The sequence below is a fragment of the Geotrypetes seraphini genome, chromosome 3 (assembly GCF_902459505.1).
Source record: "Geotrypetes seraphini chromosome 3, aGeoSer1.1, whole genome shotgun sequence".
Lineage (NCBI taxonomy): Eukaryota > Metazoa > Chordata > Amphibia > Gymnophiona > Dermophiidae > Geotrypetes > Geotrypetes seraphini.
In genome coordinates, this window is record NC_047086.1 from 54,108,780 (window position 1) to 54,127,784 (window position 19,005).

A 19,005-nucleotide genomic window follows, 5' to 3' on the forward strand; every position below is an offset into this window, starting at 1 on the left:
GTCCTGTTCCTGGCGTTTCAGCCGTGAACACAGAACAGAAATATTTGTTAAGCAATTTGGCCTTTTCTTTATCAACTTCTACATATTCCTTTCATTCACTTTTGAGTCTCACAATTCCACTTTTGCACTTCTTCCTATCACTAATATATCTAAAAAATGTCTTGTCTCCCCGTTTTACCTTGTCAGCTATTTTTTCTTCTATTTACATCTTTGCTTTCCTGACTACACGACCAGCCTCTCTTAACTTTTCCTGCTATTTTTGCCAGTCTTCCTCTTTCTGCGATCTTTTGTAGTTTATGAAAGCTAACCTCTTATTCCTTACCTTCTCAGCTACTACTTTTGAGAACCAAAGCAGCCTTCTTTTCCTTTTACTTACTTGCCTCACAAGTTTGGCAGTTTTAGGTTTTGTAGTGAATGGCTATTACTGCTTCGATGCTTATGATGGTATCACTCTTTATTTTAAATTTTACATGTTGTTAATGATTTTAAGTTGTATATTTTTGTGTAAGTTATTTTATTATGTATGTTGTGCTGTTATCCGCTTAGAATTGTAGGATATGCAGAATATAAGTTTTTAAATAAATAAATAAAATGATGCTTACGTACAGAAATTTACATATAGATATGACAATTGACAATGGTCAAAAACATTCAAATGTTCAACCAAAGACATGCAGCTATCAAATCCTCAATGAGATTAAAATGTGCTCTGATGTCCCTGAGATTTCAGTTTTGTTTTATCTTTTTTTGAGAAAGAGAACTGACTTGTGTATCATATTACTATATTTCAAACTATATAATTAGGAACAAAGACCACCTTGCCCTAATTTCCAGGAATATGAAGAGAAATGATTAAAGATTCATAATGAGGTTTATCTATGACCTTTGATGTTCTAGCTCAGAACAAGATGAACCCACTTATTAAGCTAAACAGTGACAAACTTATAGGTTAGAAATAAGCCTGAAAGGCAGAAAAGGTTTAAAATTTGATATTTATTGATGATACAATCAGAACAGAAATGGCCCATCTTGACTAACTACTTAGGTGGTTAGGGTTTTAATTGACACTCTGTGCAATGGGGCCAGATGGTGGAAAATGCATGGAATAGGCTCCCAGTAGAGATGGTGGAGACTAAAACTGTCTGAATTCAAGAAAGCCTGGGACAGGCATCTAATTCCTACCAAATTTGTAGGAAAAATGTTAAAACTTATCTTTTTGACAAATTCGTCTGATGTTATTATGAATTTTAATGCTACTGCTATATTATCAATCAATGTTTTTGTTCAGCTTAGAGAAAAAAATGTTGAAACCTATCTTTTGACAAATTTGCCAGCTGTTATTATGAAATTTTAATGCTATTGCTGTAGTGTCACTGTTTTTGTTAAGATTTTCATTGTTGTTAACCGCATAGAACTGAGAGGTACTGCGGTATAAATATAAAATTTATTATTTTTATTAGGGAGAGGAGAAGATAGTGAGTGCTGTGCATGGACAGACTGGATGGGCCATTTGGCCTTTATCTGCCATCACATTTCTATGTTTCTTGCAATTAAAAGATACAGAAGTGGATAGGGCAAAAGGGATCCAATGAATCCTGAAGTAACCTCAGTGGTAAAGGGTTTGGAGGACCTGTTCTGACTAGTTGAACAGATCCAGGCATTAAGTTATTTCCCTGAATAAGCTCCGCTTGCTCCAAACATCTTATCTGGGACACTGTCAAATAAGTTCTGGAATGTTTAAAAAGTGTACAAATAATGACCAATCTTCCTTCTTAAGATAATAGATACTTGGAAAAAAAATCAGTATTTGATCACTATGCTAATGTAGGTTCAAACCCTATGGGTGCAACATGCCCTATGAAAAAAGATAAAAATATTGCTAAACTGATTTTATCTAATATAATAAAACGGTAAGCCGCGCATGCGTACTTCCTATGCGTGCGTCCGTTTTCCGTGAGCTGTAGCACACATAGGAAGTGCGCATGCGCGGCTTACGGTCTGGCCTCACGCGAGGCAAGACAAGTGGCATGCGCGCCTTTCCCTGCTCTCCACTGCTGCCGGCCGCTAGCACCCCCTGCCCTCTCCGTCGCCTCCCGGATCCAGCGGCGTAGGCAGCACTATAAACACACTGCTTCGCGCCCTTCTCTGCCGATTTCCTCTGCCGCGTCTCTGATGACATCATCGGAGACAGATGCGCAGAGGAAATCGCCAGTACAAGGCCGCGAAGCAGCGTGTTTAAAGTTCTGCCTACGCAGCTGGAGTCCCGAGGTTTGTCGGTGGTGGGAGGGTCAGGAGCAGGCCGGATTGACAACGGCAGTAAAAGAAGGGGGAGGGGCCGAATGGAGCAGGGAAGATAAGGTAGGGAAAGGGGGAGTGGGGGAAAATGCTGCTAATGCTTCTACACAGGAAAGGGGGGATAGGAGGGAAATGCTGTTGCTGCTGCATAGGGAAGTGGGATGGAAATGCTGCTGCACAGGGAAATGGGGAAAAATGACAGACACACAGCGGGAGGGAGACAGAAAGAAAGAAAGACACAGGGCCAGGGAGAGGGACAGAAAGACAGACAGAGAAAGGGGGCCAGAGAGAGAGTCAGCGAGAGAAGGAAAGGGGGCTGCTTTAGGGGGAGGGGTGTGCTTGGGGCAAACAGCTTTGCTCTGGGGGGGAACACAGAAGGGGCCATGGAGAGACATTTGGGGGGGAGGTGGGTGCTGGGGGCAGACAACTTTGCTCGGAGGGGAGGAGGAGACAGAAGGATACAGACAGCGGCCAAGGAGAGAGAGATAAAGAAACACAAACAGACAGACACATCTATTCTAGCACCCGTTAATGTAACGGACTTAAAGACTAGTTTATATATATTTTATTTACTCTGATAAACTGCTTTTCATTCATGCACATCAAAATGGTTTACAATCTCCAGAAAATGGAACAGAACAGAAAGCAATCTTAAACAGACATTGGGGTACAGGGTGGGGGGAGGGGAAGAGATAGCAAATAGCATAATAATAAGAATCAGAGGCATAACTAAGGAGTATAAAAGGAAAGAAGAGAACATGATAGTTTTATTGTATTACAGATCTTACCTGGCTTACTGATGCAGTAGATGCTGGCAAAGGGTTTGAAATCATGGGGCCAAATATGTCTAAATCATCATTTAAGGCTCCTATACTTGTAGCTCCATTAGTAACTGGTGCATCTGTTGGGCCATCTTAAAAGACAACAGGATACAAATTCAAGATAAAGGTTTATAATGTCCAGAATTCTTTTTCAAAAAGCATGCAGCAAGCAGCAAACTAATGCTGAGAATTAGATTTCAAATCAAGACATACAAAGCAATTCTTGAATACAGTCACAATATAACCTTCGCATTGCATTATGCCTCTCTCTATAAAGTAATCCAAATGAAATGTAAAATACCTGCCCTATATAGCTTGTTTAGATGTAGCAAGAGTGACGAACAACAAAAGCTCTTAATTCAGCACATTTCCCAAACATTAATTACATAATATCTTATCATTGTCCTCCAAATACTGTATCAATTTGACTCTGAAGTTATTTACTGTAGTACTGTAACAATTATAGTCTGAACTAGCAAAACATTCCCTAATCTGACCAGTTTTGTATAAGAAAACCTTGCTGATTTTTAATATATAAAAATCTTTTACATCTTAGCTTGACCGTGCATCTCGAGCCGTATAAACAAAAACAAAGATGGAATTCAAAAAAAGAGTATGATATACATAGAGGATCACTAATGACAAGAAGATGGAAACTAAGCATTGAATACTTCAACTCAAAACAGCAGTGAAACAACTTCTTGCACTTCTAAGAAGGCAAGTGGAATAATCTGCAGTGTTAAGGTTATAATCCTAACCACCTTACTGGGCAAGCTGGATGACTTATTTTGGTCTGCCATATTGGGCAAAACCAAAAGACCATAAAGACGGTATCCTGTTTTTAATAACAGCCAATCTACTGTATGTCAGAGATACCTGGCAGAATATCAGAGAGAGGACAGATTCCATGTTGCTTATCCCCTGGGATAAGAAATGACTTCCCCAAGCTTACCTTGTTAATAACAGTTTATATACTTTGCCTCCAGGAACAAGCCCAACTTTTATTAAAAATTTAGTTATACTTCCTGCTTTTTTCACATTTCCTGCAACAAAGTCCAAAGCTTAATTGTCCATATTTTCTCTGGATTTGTTTTACATGTTCCCTAGCCATTGTACTTTTTAACAAAATAAACTACCAATTTGTTTTCACACATTCCACTCCACTGACGATTACATAGACTTCTATTATATATCTTCTCAACCGTCTCTTCTCCAAAGTGAAGAGCTCTGATCTATTTAGCTTTTCCTCATAATGGAGTCATTCCATCCTCTTCATCATTTTGGTTGTCCTTTTCTATACCTTTTCTAATTCCACTACATCTTTTTAAGATGCAATGATTATAACCATACACAATACTCAAACCATGGAACACTACAGAAACATTATGACATTCTCTATAGCAAAGATACTTTATGGGTAGCTGGTGTCCTCTGAGGACAGCAGGTATATGTTTTCACATGTGGGTGACATCATCCACAGAACCCGATATGGACACATACCAAGTTCACTGAAAATTTAAATTTTTAGGCAGTGCCCGTACCGCTGGTGTGTAGGTGCCTTCCTTCATAACACTAGCTCGCAAGACTTGGAGTTCAGTAATAAAGCTAAGAAGCCAACTAGGGGAGATGGACAAGTTGTGATAATATATACCTGCTGTCCTCAGAGAACACCTGCTATAGATAAATATCGTTGCTTTCTCCGAAGACAAACAGGTATAATAGTCTGACAAATGGCATCATGACTCTAAACTAAAACTTAGTTTTATAGACCGGGTCTTCAACCAAAAGGAGCTTGATGCGGTTAACAATAAAGTGAACATAATACATAAACATAAAAAGAATGTAACTAAAACGGCTTAATTTCCAAAATGTTTGGAAAACAAAAAAGTTTTCAGAGCTTTCCGGAATACAACGAAGGGGCTTAAACTTCTCAGCATAAGGGGTAACTCATTCCAGAGCTCAGTTAGTTTGAAGACGAAAGAATGACTGAATCTCTTGAAAGTTCTGTTTTTACTCCTAAGGGAAGGAAATAAAAGTTTTAATTTTTGAGAGCTTCTAGCAAGATGATATCTGTGCACATTCCAGTCTAAAGGGAACAGAGTGATAAAGATGCCGAATAGGATCTTAAATGCAATACAAATGCACTTGAATTTGATTCTAAGGTGCACTGGAAGCCAATTTAATTCCTTAAGCAATGGGGTTATGTGGTAAAATTTACTCTTATCAAAAATAAGCTTAGCAGCGGTATTCTGTATCAACTGAAGCCTCTGCAAACTGACCTTTGAAAGACCCCGGTACATGAGTTACAGTAATCCAACCTTGACAAGATAATTGACTGAACCAATACCGAGAAGTGTTGCTGATAAAAGAGCGCTCTCACTCTTCTCAGGATACAGAGGCTGAAGAAACACTTTTTAACAAGAGAATTTAGTTGATCCTTAAATGTAAGAGATGAATCAATGACAATACCCAATATAAGCGAGGAAAACTCAACTTTCAAAGATTCTCCTGAGTCTAAAATCACAACAGAAGGAAGAGAGTCTAGCTTTGGGCCAAGCCATAAGAGCTTTGTCTTAGCAGCATTTAATTTCATCTGGATCATCGTCGCCCAGGACCAAACCTTGACAACGCAATGGTTAATATTGGGAGTCAGATTAACACGATCTGGATCAACCTCGAGTAATATGAAAATATTATTGGCATACAAATCATAGTATTTCAATGTACTCATATAGATGACTCTGAGGGAATATAAAGGAGATATATATATATATATATATGTAAAAAGAGCCTGGCAAAACCTAAAAAGGGTTGGCAGGAAAGTTGGCGCTCAGGAAGTAATAAATTTTGCAGACCTGCTTGTATAGGGCTGGCTTAATGGATTCATTGGAATTAATTTTACTCAACTTGGCCTAGTTAATATCTAACAAAAAAATCAAATCACCAAAAAGTACACACAGTAGGATTTTCAGGTTTTACACTTGCCCAAACCAACTGTCTCTTCTGGAGTTTTGCTCTAAACAGTTGTGGAAAATGAAGGTACATATCGAGGACCAAGTGACCACTTTGCAGATGTCCTTAATAGATGCATAGTGGAAATGGCTACTGCAGATGCCATAGATCTTACACTGTGGGCTGTAACATGACCCTGTAGCGTCAGCCCAGTCTGAGTATATGCATAAGAGATACAGTCCATTACACACGTGGAGATGGTTCTCTTGGTAACTGGAATTCCAGGTCAATTAGAATTGAAAGCCATAAAGAGTTGGGAAGAATTTCTATGAGGCTTAGTCCAATCCAAGTAGTATGCCAGAGCATGTTTACAGTCAAAAGTGTGGATGAGAACGTGGTTTTGGAGACATAAAACGTACTAGAAAAGTCAGTCCAAGATCTCAGATGCCTAGATTGAAGGCTAAAAATGGAACATGTTAAAAATACACATCCTTATCAGGCACATACAAACTACAAACTCTGTGAAGCATTAATGAAAAAGATTGTTCTCTTTTCCACTGTTCCATGAGAGGGTGCAGAGGCGAGCAACAAAGCTAGTAATGGGTATGGAGAAACTGGAATACGAGGATCGACTTATGAGACTGGGATTGTTCTCCCTTGAGAAGAGGAGACTGCGAGGGGATATGATCGAGACCTTCAAAATACTGAAAGGAATCGACAAAATAGAGCAGGAAAAACTATTTACATTGTCCAATTTGACACGGACGAGAGGACATGGAATGAAGCTAAGGGGGGACAAGTTCAGGACTAATATCAGGAAGTTCTGTTTCAAGCAGAGAGTGGTGGACACCTGGAATGCTCTCCCCGATGAGATTATTGCGGAATCGACCGTCCTAGGATTGAAAAGCAAACTAGATGCACATCTCCTTATGAGGGGCATAAAAGGATATGGGTGACTACAAATTATGCCAGGTGTACACCTGGGAGGGCCTCCGCGTGTGCGGATCGCCGGACTTGATGGACCGTAGGTCTGATCCGGAGATGGCACTTCTTATGTTCTTCTTATGAAAAAGTTATTTTCTATTAAACTTGTACTTTCCAAATGATTTGCCCTAGGGAAAAACTTCTCTTTGGGGTTAAAGGTGCTATTATCTGAACATCAGCACTAAAGATTCACCGAAAACATGTTAAACATATGCCTGGTGACCATAGAAAAAACATTGGAGGCAGAAAAAGAAATCAGAATTAGATTTCTGCCCAGCTTCAATATTTTTTATTAATATTTTTTAAACTGTGTAAACTTTAAGGCTTAAAAATGTTCCACTTCAGACAAACTATGCAAGCAGAGTACATGTTCAATTGGAATTCTGCTTTACTATTTGACCACATACATAAGCTATCATTTAAATAATTTCTTGGTGAAATATTCAATGCCACATTTGCCAAATGTCTCTTTTTTGCTTCCCAGGCAGTATATGACTTTTCAGTTTATAAATCCCAAATCATACCAGAAATCCATTATGGCATAAAGGAAGACTACATATGATTATGCCAATGTAATCAATCACAGTGTTAATAGAAGGAATATTAAAAATACATATTTTCAAAGCTTCTAGAAAAATTCCCAAGCAAAACATTTATGTTATTGTGTTTTAAGGCCCAACCCACTCATTTACAACCATAACATCAGTAAAGTTGGATCCATAAAGCCTCATTTGCAATTATCTGGGATTTTTGGGGTCCTTTTACTAAACTGCAGTTGACATCCCATAGTAAATTTCCCTATCTGCATGCATATACCACACGCTAACAGAGTTTTTTTGTGATTTTCTCTTAGGGGGCATATTTGAGGGTGGAGAGTTGGTGTGCCACTGCATTACTGTGCGTTAATTGATTAGCACTTAGGCCCTTACAATTTTGTTACAACTTCAGTGATATCGAGCATAGCTGGAGACTTCAGCCCCGACACTCAACCTTGATCTACTTCAGGACTGACACTAGCACCAGCTACATTGATAATTCATTTCACTTCATAGTCTTCAGTTCTACTGGCATTGGGGAACCTTGTAAGTGAACATAGAAGCATAAACATATTTCGCCTACCAAACATACCTTGGCATCATCTCAGATATCCACTGAATTGATGCATTCCAAGCCTCAACATACTGATGATAGATTACCATCCTTACAGTTGGTGTCTCCTCAGAAGTGTATCTCGGCATTGAGGTCCCCAACGCCCAACGTACCCTTGCCCTTGTAAAATCAGCTTTGAGCACTGCTGCAGCAAGAACTAGCTGGGTTACTGCAGTTGCACCTTGTGCAGGTACCTGCAACTTCACCTCCAGCCTCAGTCAAATCCGAGCAAAAGCAACGGTGTTGTTTCAAGCATCGATCTCAAATACCTTGACATTGGGCCTCAACATTTAAAAGGCACTTGACATATACATCGTCTTCCAGGGAGCAGAGCACTCTACTCTCTCCTCAGTGTTCCTTGTCACATTCTTGATGCTCCTCTTGACGTTCTCGTTCCAGAAGAACCGATATTGAGGACTCTAACTCCAATTTGTCCCATGTTATACAGTGGTAAGTATGGTTGAACGTCATCCATTAGTCAAGAGACAACAACTAGGTGGCAAGAATGGTGATGTCTAACTGAATGACAGAGAAGGAGCCCTATCTCACTGGGTCAAGAACCAGTAAGCACAGAAGCGGGTCCTAGCTTGGAGCACGGCAGGTGATCTGGGTTTCTACAGTAATAGCAGAATATCATTAACTTTGTTTTCTAATAGCATAATTAGCACGTTTGGCAAAAAAATGATTTTCTATCTGAGATTAAATAACCAAACTGTCCTACGTTTAATAGCACATATTGTGCATATTGTCTTCTCTAAATCTGATTCTTGACTCTCTGTTGTTGATTGTTTTTCTTCTCTGGTTGAGTTTATAATAGCTGCTGAACTCATAACTTGGTATGCTAACCTTACATTCTGATGTATAAATCCATATTCATAAAATGGTATACATGTACTATGTAATAAGCAAGTTAGCAGTAGCTGAAATGGGAAAAGGTCTGTGACAGAGCCTTGGACCTCTTTCTGAGAAGCAATTTTGTGTATTTCTCATTAGCAGTTATGGAAACTGTTCATTGTGTCTAATTTAGAATTGCTTATTTTCACTTAAAGCACTGCTGTTCTTGCTGATGATTTTACAGCAAAAATTGCTTGCAGCAAATAAAGTACATTTTAAATAAAATAGAGATGGGAACAGAGAGCAAAAATTAATTTACTAGTTCATTACTAAGTGCACCTTGTTTAGCAAGATATTTATGAAGATTATTTTCCTGTGCATTGTTAGTACCAGTCAATGGGCTAGGTATTTATACCTTGAGGCTCAGAGGCTTGATATTTCTGTTGTATGCAATAAATTCAGTGTTGCTGGTTAGGTAAAATGGTAAGATATTTTTGTGGTTTCATAGAGAAAAGTATACTACAGGAAATCCTGATTTTATATTTTTTCCCATTTTAATTTGCTTTATATTTATATTCACTATAATAAAACCCTTAGCACGCATGCGCACTTCAATCTGCATGTCTGTGTGTCTCCGTGCCTCCATGATCTATGCTGTCGCATGTGCAGTAGAAGCCTGCGGCAGTTTTATACTCGTGCGTATAAATGGCAATGGCTTCCCCTCTCCCACACTCCAGCCAGCCTGCGCCTTGACGAACGGCAAATGTTCAGGCCTCTAGAGATCAAGGCACCGCTGCCAGTGCACAGACAGCATATGGGAACATGACCGCAGCTCTTTGGTGTTGTGAAGGAGCCGGAGGTAAAAAGGAGGAGAGCTTGCCTGAGAGAGACAGGGAGGAGGTAAAAAGAAGGGAGAAGGGCTACTGCTGGACAGGGGGAGTAGGGAAGGGGTGCTGCTGGACAGGGGGAGATAAAAGGAAGAGAGAAGGGCTACTGCTGGATAGGGGGAGCAGGGAAGGGGTGCTGCTGGACAGGGGGGAAGTAAAAGGATGGGAGAAGGGCTACTGCTGGACAGGGGGAGCATGGAAGGGGAGCTGCTGGACAGGGGGGAGGTAAAAGGAAGGGAGAAGGGCTAGTGCTAGACAGGGGGAAGGTAAAAGGAAAGGAGAAGGACTAGTGCTGGACAGGGGGAGCTGGGAAGGGGCGCTGCTGGACAGGGGGGGAGGTAAAAGGAAGGGCTATTGCTGGACATGGGGAGCAGGGAAGGGTTCCTTCTGGACAGGGTGTAGGTAAAAGGAAGGGAGAAGGGATACTGCTGGACAGGGGGAGCAGGGGAGGGGTGCTGGACAGGGGGGATGTACAAGGAAGGGAGAAGGGCTAGTGCTGAACAGGGGGAGCAGGTCAGGGGTGCTTCTGGACAGGGGGTAGGTAAAAGGAAGGGAGAAGGACTACTGCTGGACAGGGGGTAAGTAAGAAGAAGGGAGAAGGGCTACTGCTGGACAGGGGGAGCAGGAAATGGGTGCTGCTGGAGATTGGGTATTTAAAAGGAAGGGAGAAGGGCTAGTGCTGGACAGGGGGAGCAGTGAAGGGGTGCTACTGGAGATTGGGTAGGTAAAAGGAAGGGAGAAGGGCTACTGCTGGACAGGGGGAGCTCCGGTCCAGTGGAGCAACATATACATATACTGCTTTTGATAGATCCAACAGAACACAGAGCAAACTAAAAATAAAGAGAGAAAATAACAACCAAAAAATCAGAAAAGTCAAAGAGATGTAGCCAGCATGATGAAATTCCAATGCAGGCCAACCGCGACCCTCCCAATCGATGCTGAGAAAGTATGGCAGGCAGAGGAGGGGAGATGGAGGGATGGCATCCTCAGTACTTTATAATGCAAGTGAAATGAGGATTTGGTCAGACTTTTGAAGGATCTGCAGAAGAAAAATATTGTATAGGCTGGGGACATGAGACAGCAGGAAGTGGGAACTTTTCTTCCTTCTATTTTTGCGAATGGAAAGACTGAGGATGTCAGAGAGTTCAGTTAAAATATGTGCTTTATAAAAAAATATAATAATGTGTTTTATAAACTTTATAAGCATGGCTGGCCTACCCGGTGAGGTGTTCCTAGTGGTGGTGGTGGTGGCAGTGTGTCAATGTGTTGAGAGGAAGAGGTGGTGTGGTAAATTCTCCTGAGCAAACTCCGGGCCCATTTCCACCCCCCAATTAGTCCACTCCACTCAACTGGTTCACACACTGAGTGGGTCTTTGGGTATTGTGCCTAGGTAGTTGTTTTGGGATCTCTTCCAGTGGTTTGTCAGTATCTCCTTGTGGTCCAAGGAAGGAAACTTTGTTAACCTTAGCATTGACCTTTTGTACAGTGCTGCTTATGTGGCATTAGGCTATGTAGTGATCGAAAGAAAAAACCAGACCTTTGCACATTTTTGCACTATAGGTGCTCAATACGAATGGAGACCGTAGAGAAAGCTTGGTCCCTATTCAAAGACACGGTGCAAGAAGCACAAAACCTGTACATCCCCAGGTTTAGGAAAGGATGCAAAAAAAATCGAACAAAGGACCCGGTATGGATAACAAATGAAGTGAAGAAGGCGATAGGTGACAAGAAGAAATCTCTCCGAAAATGGAAAAAGGACCAAACCGAGGAAAACAGGAAGGAACATAAAACATACCAGAAAAACTGTCACCGAGTGATTAGGAAAGCAAAAAGAGAATACGAAGAGAGGCTGGCTGGGGAAGCAAAAAACTTCAAAACGTTCTTCAGATACGTTAAAGGGAGGCAACCGGCGAGGGAGGAAGTAGGACCGTTGGATGATGGAGACAGAAAGGGAGTGGTAAAGGAGGAAAAAGAGGTAGCTGACAGGTTGAACAAATTCTTCTCGTCGGTCTTCACAAGCGAGGACACATCCTATATACCAGAACCCGAAGAGACCATAAGTGGAGATCGAGAAGAAGAAAAACTGGCGCAAATAGAGATAAGCCATGAGGATGTCCTCCAGCAGATAGATAGACTGAAAAGCGACAAATCGCCGGGCCCGGATGGAATCCACCCAAGGGTTCTAAAAGAGCTAAGAAACGAAATAGCGGAAACACTCCGACAAATTTTTGACCTATCCTTGAAAACGGGGCAGATCCCAGAGGACTGGAAAATAGCTAACGTCACACCTATTTTTAAAAAGGGATCAAGGGGTGACCCCGGAAACTACAGGCCGGTGAGCTTGACTTCAGTTCCAGGCAAGATGATGGAAGCACTGATAAAGGACAGCATCTGTGAGCACATGGAAACAAACGGACAACTGAAAGAGAGCCAACATGGCTTTTGCAGGGGAAGGTCGTGCCAAACAAACTTACTGCACTTCTTTGAAGGTATAAACAGAGAGTTGGACAAAGGGGAACCCATAGACATCATTTACCTCGACTTCCAGAAAGCCTTTGACAAGGTGCCCCATGAGCGACTACTTAGGAAACTGCAAAACCACGGGGTGGAAGGGGATATATACAGATGGATTAAACACTGGTTGGCAGGCAGAAAACAAAGGGTTGGGGTGAAGGGACAATACTCAGGCTGGCGGAGTGTCACGAGCGGTGTTCCACAGGGGTCTGTGCTCGGACCGCTGCTGTTCAATGTGTTTATAAACGACCTGGAAACGGGGACGAAGTGTGAGGTCATAAAATTTGCAGATGACACCAAACTCTGCAGCAGGGTTAGGACCGCGGAGGAATGCGAAGACCTACAAAGGGACCTAAACAAACTGGAAGAGTGGGCAAACAAATGGCAAATGAGATTTAATACAGAGAAATGCAAGGTCATGCATATAGGAAAAAAGAACCCGATGTTCAGTTACAAAATGGGGGGATCAGTGCTAGGGGAAAGCAACCTTGAGAAGGACTTGGGTGTGCTAGTGGATACAACAATGAAATCAACGGCACAATGTGCAGCGGCCTCAAAGAAAGCAAATAGAATGTTGGGTATTATTAAGAAGGGTATCACAACCAGGACAAAGGAAGTCATCATGCCACTGTATCGAGCGATGGTGCGCCCGCACCTGGAGTACTGTGTCCAGTATTGGTCGCCGTACCTCAAGAAGGACATGGCGATGCTTGAGAGGGTCCAGAGAAGAGCGACGAAAATGATAAAAGGCATGGAAAACCTTTCATATGCAGACAGGTTAGAAAGGCTGGGGCTCTTCTCCCTGGAAAAGCGGAGACTCAGAGGAGACATGATAGTGACTTTCAAGATCATGAGAGGTATCGAGAAGGTAGACAGAAATAGATTCTTCAGACTAATGGGGCCCACAAGTACAAGGGGGCACTCGGAGAAGCTAAAAGGGGACAGGTTTAGAACCAATGCTAGGAAGTTCTTTTTCACTCAGAGGGTGGTGGACACATGGAACACACTGCCAGAGGCTGTGATAGGACAGAGTACACTCCAGGGTTTTAAAGAAGGATTAGATAAATTCCTGAAAGATAGGGGTATTGAGGGATACAGATAGAGGTAGAGATGGGATATAGAGAGAGTTTAGATAGAGACCAAGGGGATTTAAGGGTTCAGATGATCACCGTACAGGTCATGGGCCTGATGGGCCGCCGCGGGTGCGGACTGCTGGGCGCGATGGACCTCTGGTCTGACTCAGCAGAGGCAACTTCTTATGTTCTTATGTATGAGGAGATTCACATTTCCTGCACAGCTAAGTCCGTGTGAAGTTCCCTTGTGCTGTATTTGACATCTAGCAAGGTCTCTGTTTGGAAGGAAAGATCTAAGCTTAAAAATGAAGTAGCCAGAAGTTATGGTAAAAGCAGATAGCTTAGCTGGTTTTAAGAAAGATTTGGACAAATTCCTGGAGGAAAAGTCCATAGTCTGTTATTAAGACATGGGGAAAGTGTCTGCTTGCCCTGGATCGGTAGCATGGAATGTTGCTACTCTTTGGGTTTTGACCAGGTACTAGTGACCTAGATTGGCTACCATGAGAAAGGGCTACTGGGTATGATGGACCATTGATCTGACCCAGTTAGGCTATTCTTATGTTATGTTCTCATCTGTAGGGGCCTTTGTTTTCACTTCTTATTTTAATGTATTTTTTTTTCTGGGAACTTATCAGTGTTTTTTATAATGGGAACAAAAATGGAAGAGAATTAATGTGTGTGGAATGGGAGGGGGGGGGTGTAACTAATTTCTTCAGCTAAATAATTAAATCCACCTCAACCAGACATAGGAGAAGTCGCACACCATTCACACACCCTCCAACCAAAAACGTCAAAAGAAAAAAAACTGTTTGACAACCTCCTAGCCATTCGAGCTGCAACACTGGACCCCCAACTCTACAACATATTGACCTCGACCACAGACTACAAAACCTTCAAAAAAGAAATAAAATCCTTTCTATTCAAAAAACACATAAAACCGAACTAACACAATCAGAACTGTCCCAAGCATCACCTGCAACTACTCCATATGTACTTCTCATGTCATGACAATTCAGACATAATTTATGTTATGCTATGTTTGGAATAATGGTTACATATATTAGGTTCAATAAAAGAATATTTTCACTCCTTGTTTCTATTCTGACCATTTATACCGTTTCATGGTTATTACAAAAAAATATTTTTTAGATGGGGGGTGGGTGGGGAGGGTGTTAAAAAATGATGGGCCCCGGGTGCCACATACCCTAGGTATGCCACTGCACACAGGCAAAAGCAGTTACAACAACGCACTCCATTTGATGTTGTCATTCAATCCTATAGGGGTAACAGTGTCCATTTCTATAATCCAATATTGTTCATTTAAGTGGAGATAAGATCTTCTGTCGCCAATATAGGTTTCAGGGATTTGTTTAAATGGTAAGCCAGGAACACTGGTAACGGTGTACTATAGCTTTCTCTATAGCACTGAGGCTTCACCTTTATAAATTTATATATTTATATATATATAAATATATATAGTTAGATTTTTCCTATTTGGGTCGGGGCTTATTCGAGTGCAGTGCTGCCCACTTTTCTCAGTTTATTTGGGGATTTTAGTCTTCTTAATGAATTATTCATTAGCACCATAAATGCTTGATGACCACTGCTAGGCAATAGAGTTGGGGAATGGTTATCTAGAGGAAGCAGCATTGGTGACAGTCTAGCTTGAGAGGAGAGCATTAATTTATGAGTATTTTGAAATATAGCTCCTGGGAAAATTCTGTGCAAAAAAATAAATTATCCAAACCCTTTTAAACACTGTTAAGCTAAGTGCTTTTACCATATTCTTTGGCAACAAATTCCAGAGTTTAATTACACACTGAGTGAAGAAATATTTTCTCCAGTTTGTTTTAAATTTACTAGTTAGTAGTTTCATTGTGTGCTTCCTAGTCCTAGTATTTTTGAAAAGAGTAAACATATGATTCACATCTACCCATTCCACTCCTCTCAGTATTTTTTAGACCTTTTTTAGATCTTCCCTGAGCCATCTCTTCTCCAAGCTGAAAAGCCCTAGCCACTTTAGCCTTTCCTCATAGGGTTGACCCCATCCCCCAAAACCCTTACTTTCTGAGATTACCTTTTTATAATAGAGCTTTTCAAAGTAAATATGAAACTGCCTTGTGTATATACAGTATATATTTCTGGTTGCTGTAATATTTTCTTCAGAAGATGCAACATAGCAGTTGACCTCGTTCTACTTCAAGGATTCAAGAATTGTTGAGACATAATTATTGTGATCTCTGTAATACTCTGTGTGCCAATATTTTCTTGCATTGTTTTTAGAATACATTTCAAGCTCATTTCTATTCCCTGAATCAGAATATTGTAGTTACTTTCTATTATTGATCTCTTTTTGAATAGCAGGCAAGTATAAAATACAATTTATTTCCAATTTTCCAAAATGATAATTCAAAGCACCACAGTGTAAAACACATAGCTAGCACTTGGGAGATAGTACAAGCCCTGGCTCTACAAAAATACATTGCCATTCCTTTTTGCTAGGATATATTCACTGTGGAACCTAGAAGAGAGTAAGAAGAGGGAATAAAAATGGAAAACAACTTTGGGTAGCTAGTTTCAGTATAGGGCAGGTTCAGGCTGAGCTGGAAACTCTCAGGACAAGAGAGTGACTGCCAGGGACAAACAATTATACGAAAATGAAGACTTACTTCAAGGGGCATAAAAGTCCACATTAGCAAGAAACCAAATACATTTGGATAGAAATAGTAGTAGCTGGTAAAATTGTGAAAAGTTTAGAATTTGTTTCCCCTGCCTTTCCCAAATCGGAGAAGGTTATCATACCACTGTACTGGGCCATGGTAAGCCCCCACCTGGAATACTGCGTCCAGCACTGGTCGCCGTACATGAAGAAGGACACAGTACTACTCGAAAGGGTCCAGAGAAGAGCAACTAAAATGGTTAAGGGGCTGGAGGAGTTGCCGTACAGTGAGAGATTAGAGAAACTGGCCCTCTTCTCCCTTGAAAAGAGAAGACTGAGAAGGGACATGATCGAAACATTCAAGATAATGAAGGGAATAGACTTAGTAGATAAAGACAGGTTGTTCACCCTTTCCAAGGTAGGGAGAACGAAAAGACACTCTCTAAAGTTAAAAGGGGATATATTCCATACAAACGTAAGGAAGTTCTTCTTCACCCAGAGAGTAGTAGAAAACTGGAACGCTCTTCCGGAGGTTGTTATAGGGGAAAACACCCTCCAGGGATTGAAGACAAAGTTGGACAAGTTCCTGCTAAACCAGAACGTACACAGGTGAGGCTGGACCCATTTAGAGCACTGGTCTTTGACCAAAGGGCCGCCGTGTGAGCGGACTGCTGGGCACGATGGACCACTGGTCTGACCCAGGAGCGGCAATTCTTATGTTCTTATGTGGCATAAATGCACATGAATCAAGTCTTTCATGTGAAAAGAAACCCTGGAATGAGAGGGCATAGGATGAAGTTAAGAGGTGATAGGCTCAGGAGTAGTCTAAGGAAATACTTTTTTTTACAGAAAGGGTGGTAGATGTGTGGAACAGTCTCCCAGAAGAAGTGGTAGAGATAGAGACTGTGTCTGAATTCAAGAAGGTGTAGGATCTCTTAGAGAGAGGAAGAAATAATGGTTACTGCAGATGGGCAGACTAGATTGGTCATTTGGCCTTTATCTGCCATCTTGTTTCTATGCACTGAACCAAATTCCCAAATACTCTAGGGATTGGGACAGTACTAAGTGGCTCTTCCAGAAATTGACTATCCATCCCAGGTTCTGTAGCAGTTGGGCCACTTTTGCCACCAACTATTCTCCCTCCAGCTTGGTCAGGGCTTTGATCAACCAATTGTCCAAGTACGGATGTACCTGTATTCCCCCCTTGCAGAGATGCACAGCCACTACTACCACCACCTTGGTGAACGTGCACGGTGCTGTAGTCAGACTGAAGGAGAGCATGGAGAAATGAAAATGTTTCCCGAAAACATGGAACCAGACATGGAACCAGGAATATGGGAATGTGCAGATAGGCCTCCATTAAATCTAAGGAGGCTAAGAATTCCCTTAGACCAGGGGTCTGCAACCTTTAAGACATAAAGAGCCACTTGGACCCGTTTTCGAAAAGAAAAAAAAACTTGGAGCCGCAAAACCATTATAAAACAAATCTAACACTGCATATATTGTTTCTTATCTTAATGCTATATACAGGATCACTAAATTGAAAATAAAATCATTTTTCCTACCTTTGCTATTTGGTGATTTCATGAGTCTCTGGTTGCACTTTCTTCTTCTGACTGTGCATCCAATCTTTCTTCCTTTCTTTCAGCCTCCTGTATGTTTCCTCTCCTCCAGACCTCATTCTCTCCCCCAACTTTTTCTTTCTGTCTCCCTGTTCCCCCTTCTTTCTGTCTCCGTGCCGTCCCCCAAGCCACTCGGTTTGCTGCCACCGCAATCGGGGAACAGCCCCCAAGCCACCGCCGTCCCAAGCTTTCCCTGCAGAAGTGTTGCGCTGACCAGCATTCCGCTCCCTGACGTCAATTCTGACGTAGGAGAGGAAGTTCCGGGCCAACAAGGCATTTCTCCTCATTCCATCCAGCCTGAGCCCCATCTCTCCTTGATCCAGCATTTCCCTTCTGTGTCTGTCAGAATTACCATTCCACCTATTTTCCAGCATCACCCTTCTTTGTGTCCATCTCACCTATATCCCTATCTCACCACTTTTTCAGAATCTTCATTTGTCTCTGTCCTTATCTTTACGCCATGTTCACCATTTGCCCTTTCAATGTCTTTATCTCCCCCCCCCCACTTTTTCAGCATTACTTCTATGTCTCTATTTCACCTCCTCTTCATGTTCCCTCTGTATCTCTATCCTTATTCAGTAGGTCCTGCTTACCCTTTCTCTTCTTTGTGTCACTATCTCCATTTTCTGCTTTCCCCCCTTTTCCTTTGTTACTGCACCCTGTAGCTAGAATCTTTCCACCCTCCCTCCACTCCGGCCCAGCCCAGTATGAAATATTTCCTTTTGTTTCCCTCCCCTCTCTCTTTCTCTCTCTCTTCCCCTCCCTCACCCACGAGTACTACATCTGGCCCTCTCCCTTCTACCTGCACCCGGCAACACCCCATGCTCCGCGGCTCTCTTAAGCAACTCGTCAGCAGCGGTGATCAAGACAAGCTGCCGACATCGAGGCCTTCCCTCTACGAGTCCCGCCTTTGTGGAAAAAGGAAGTTGAAACAAGCGGGACTCGCAGAGGGTAGGCCCCAACGTCAGAAGCTTGTGTCGATCGCTGCTGCTGAGTTGCCGAAGAGAGCCGCGGAGCAGGGGATGTGGCCGGAAGCAGGTAGAAGGGAGAGGGAGATAGGAAGGCTGTAGATCTCCGGAGCATGACACCGACCCCGGCCAGGATGATTTCTTTTTCAGGCACCTTACAAGTCCAGCGTCGCGGGGGAAATAGCCATGCTGAGCAGTGAGCTCAGCACTACACAGATGAAAGCCTTGCTTGCTGATTGGTCCGGCG

At 42.0% G+C, this 19,005-nt stretch overlaps 1 protein-coding gene across 3 annotated transcripts in view; it reads right to left on the reverse strand.

The window, feature by feature from the left end:
• Positions 1 to 19,005, reverse strand: part of SMAP1 (small ArfGAP 1) — a 324,870-nt gene that overhangs the window by 41,416 nt on the left and 264,449 nt on the right. For all 3 annotated transcript variants that reach the window (XM_033937092.1, XM_033937091.1, XM_033937093.1), the window contains one exon: positions 3,084 to 3,208. In XM_033937092.1, coding sequence (XP_033792983.1) covers positions 3,084 to 3,208 — 125 coding nt within the window. The remainder of the gene's footprint in view (positions 1 to 3,083; positions 3,209 to 19,005) is intronic.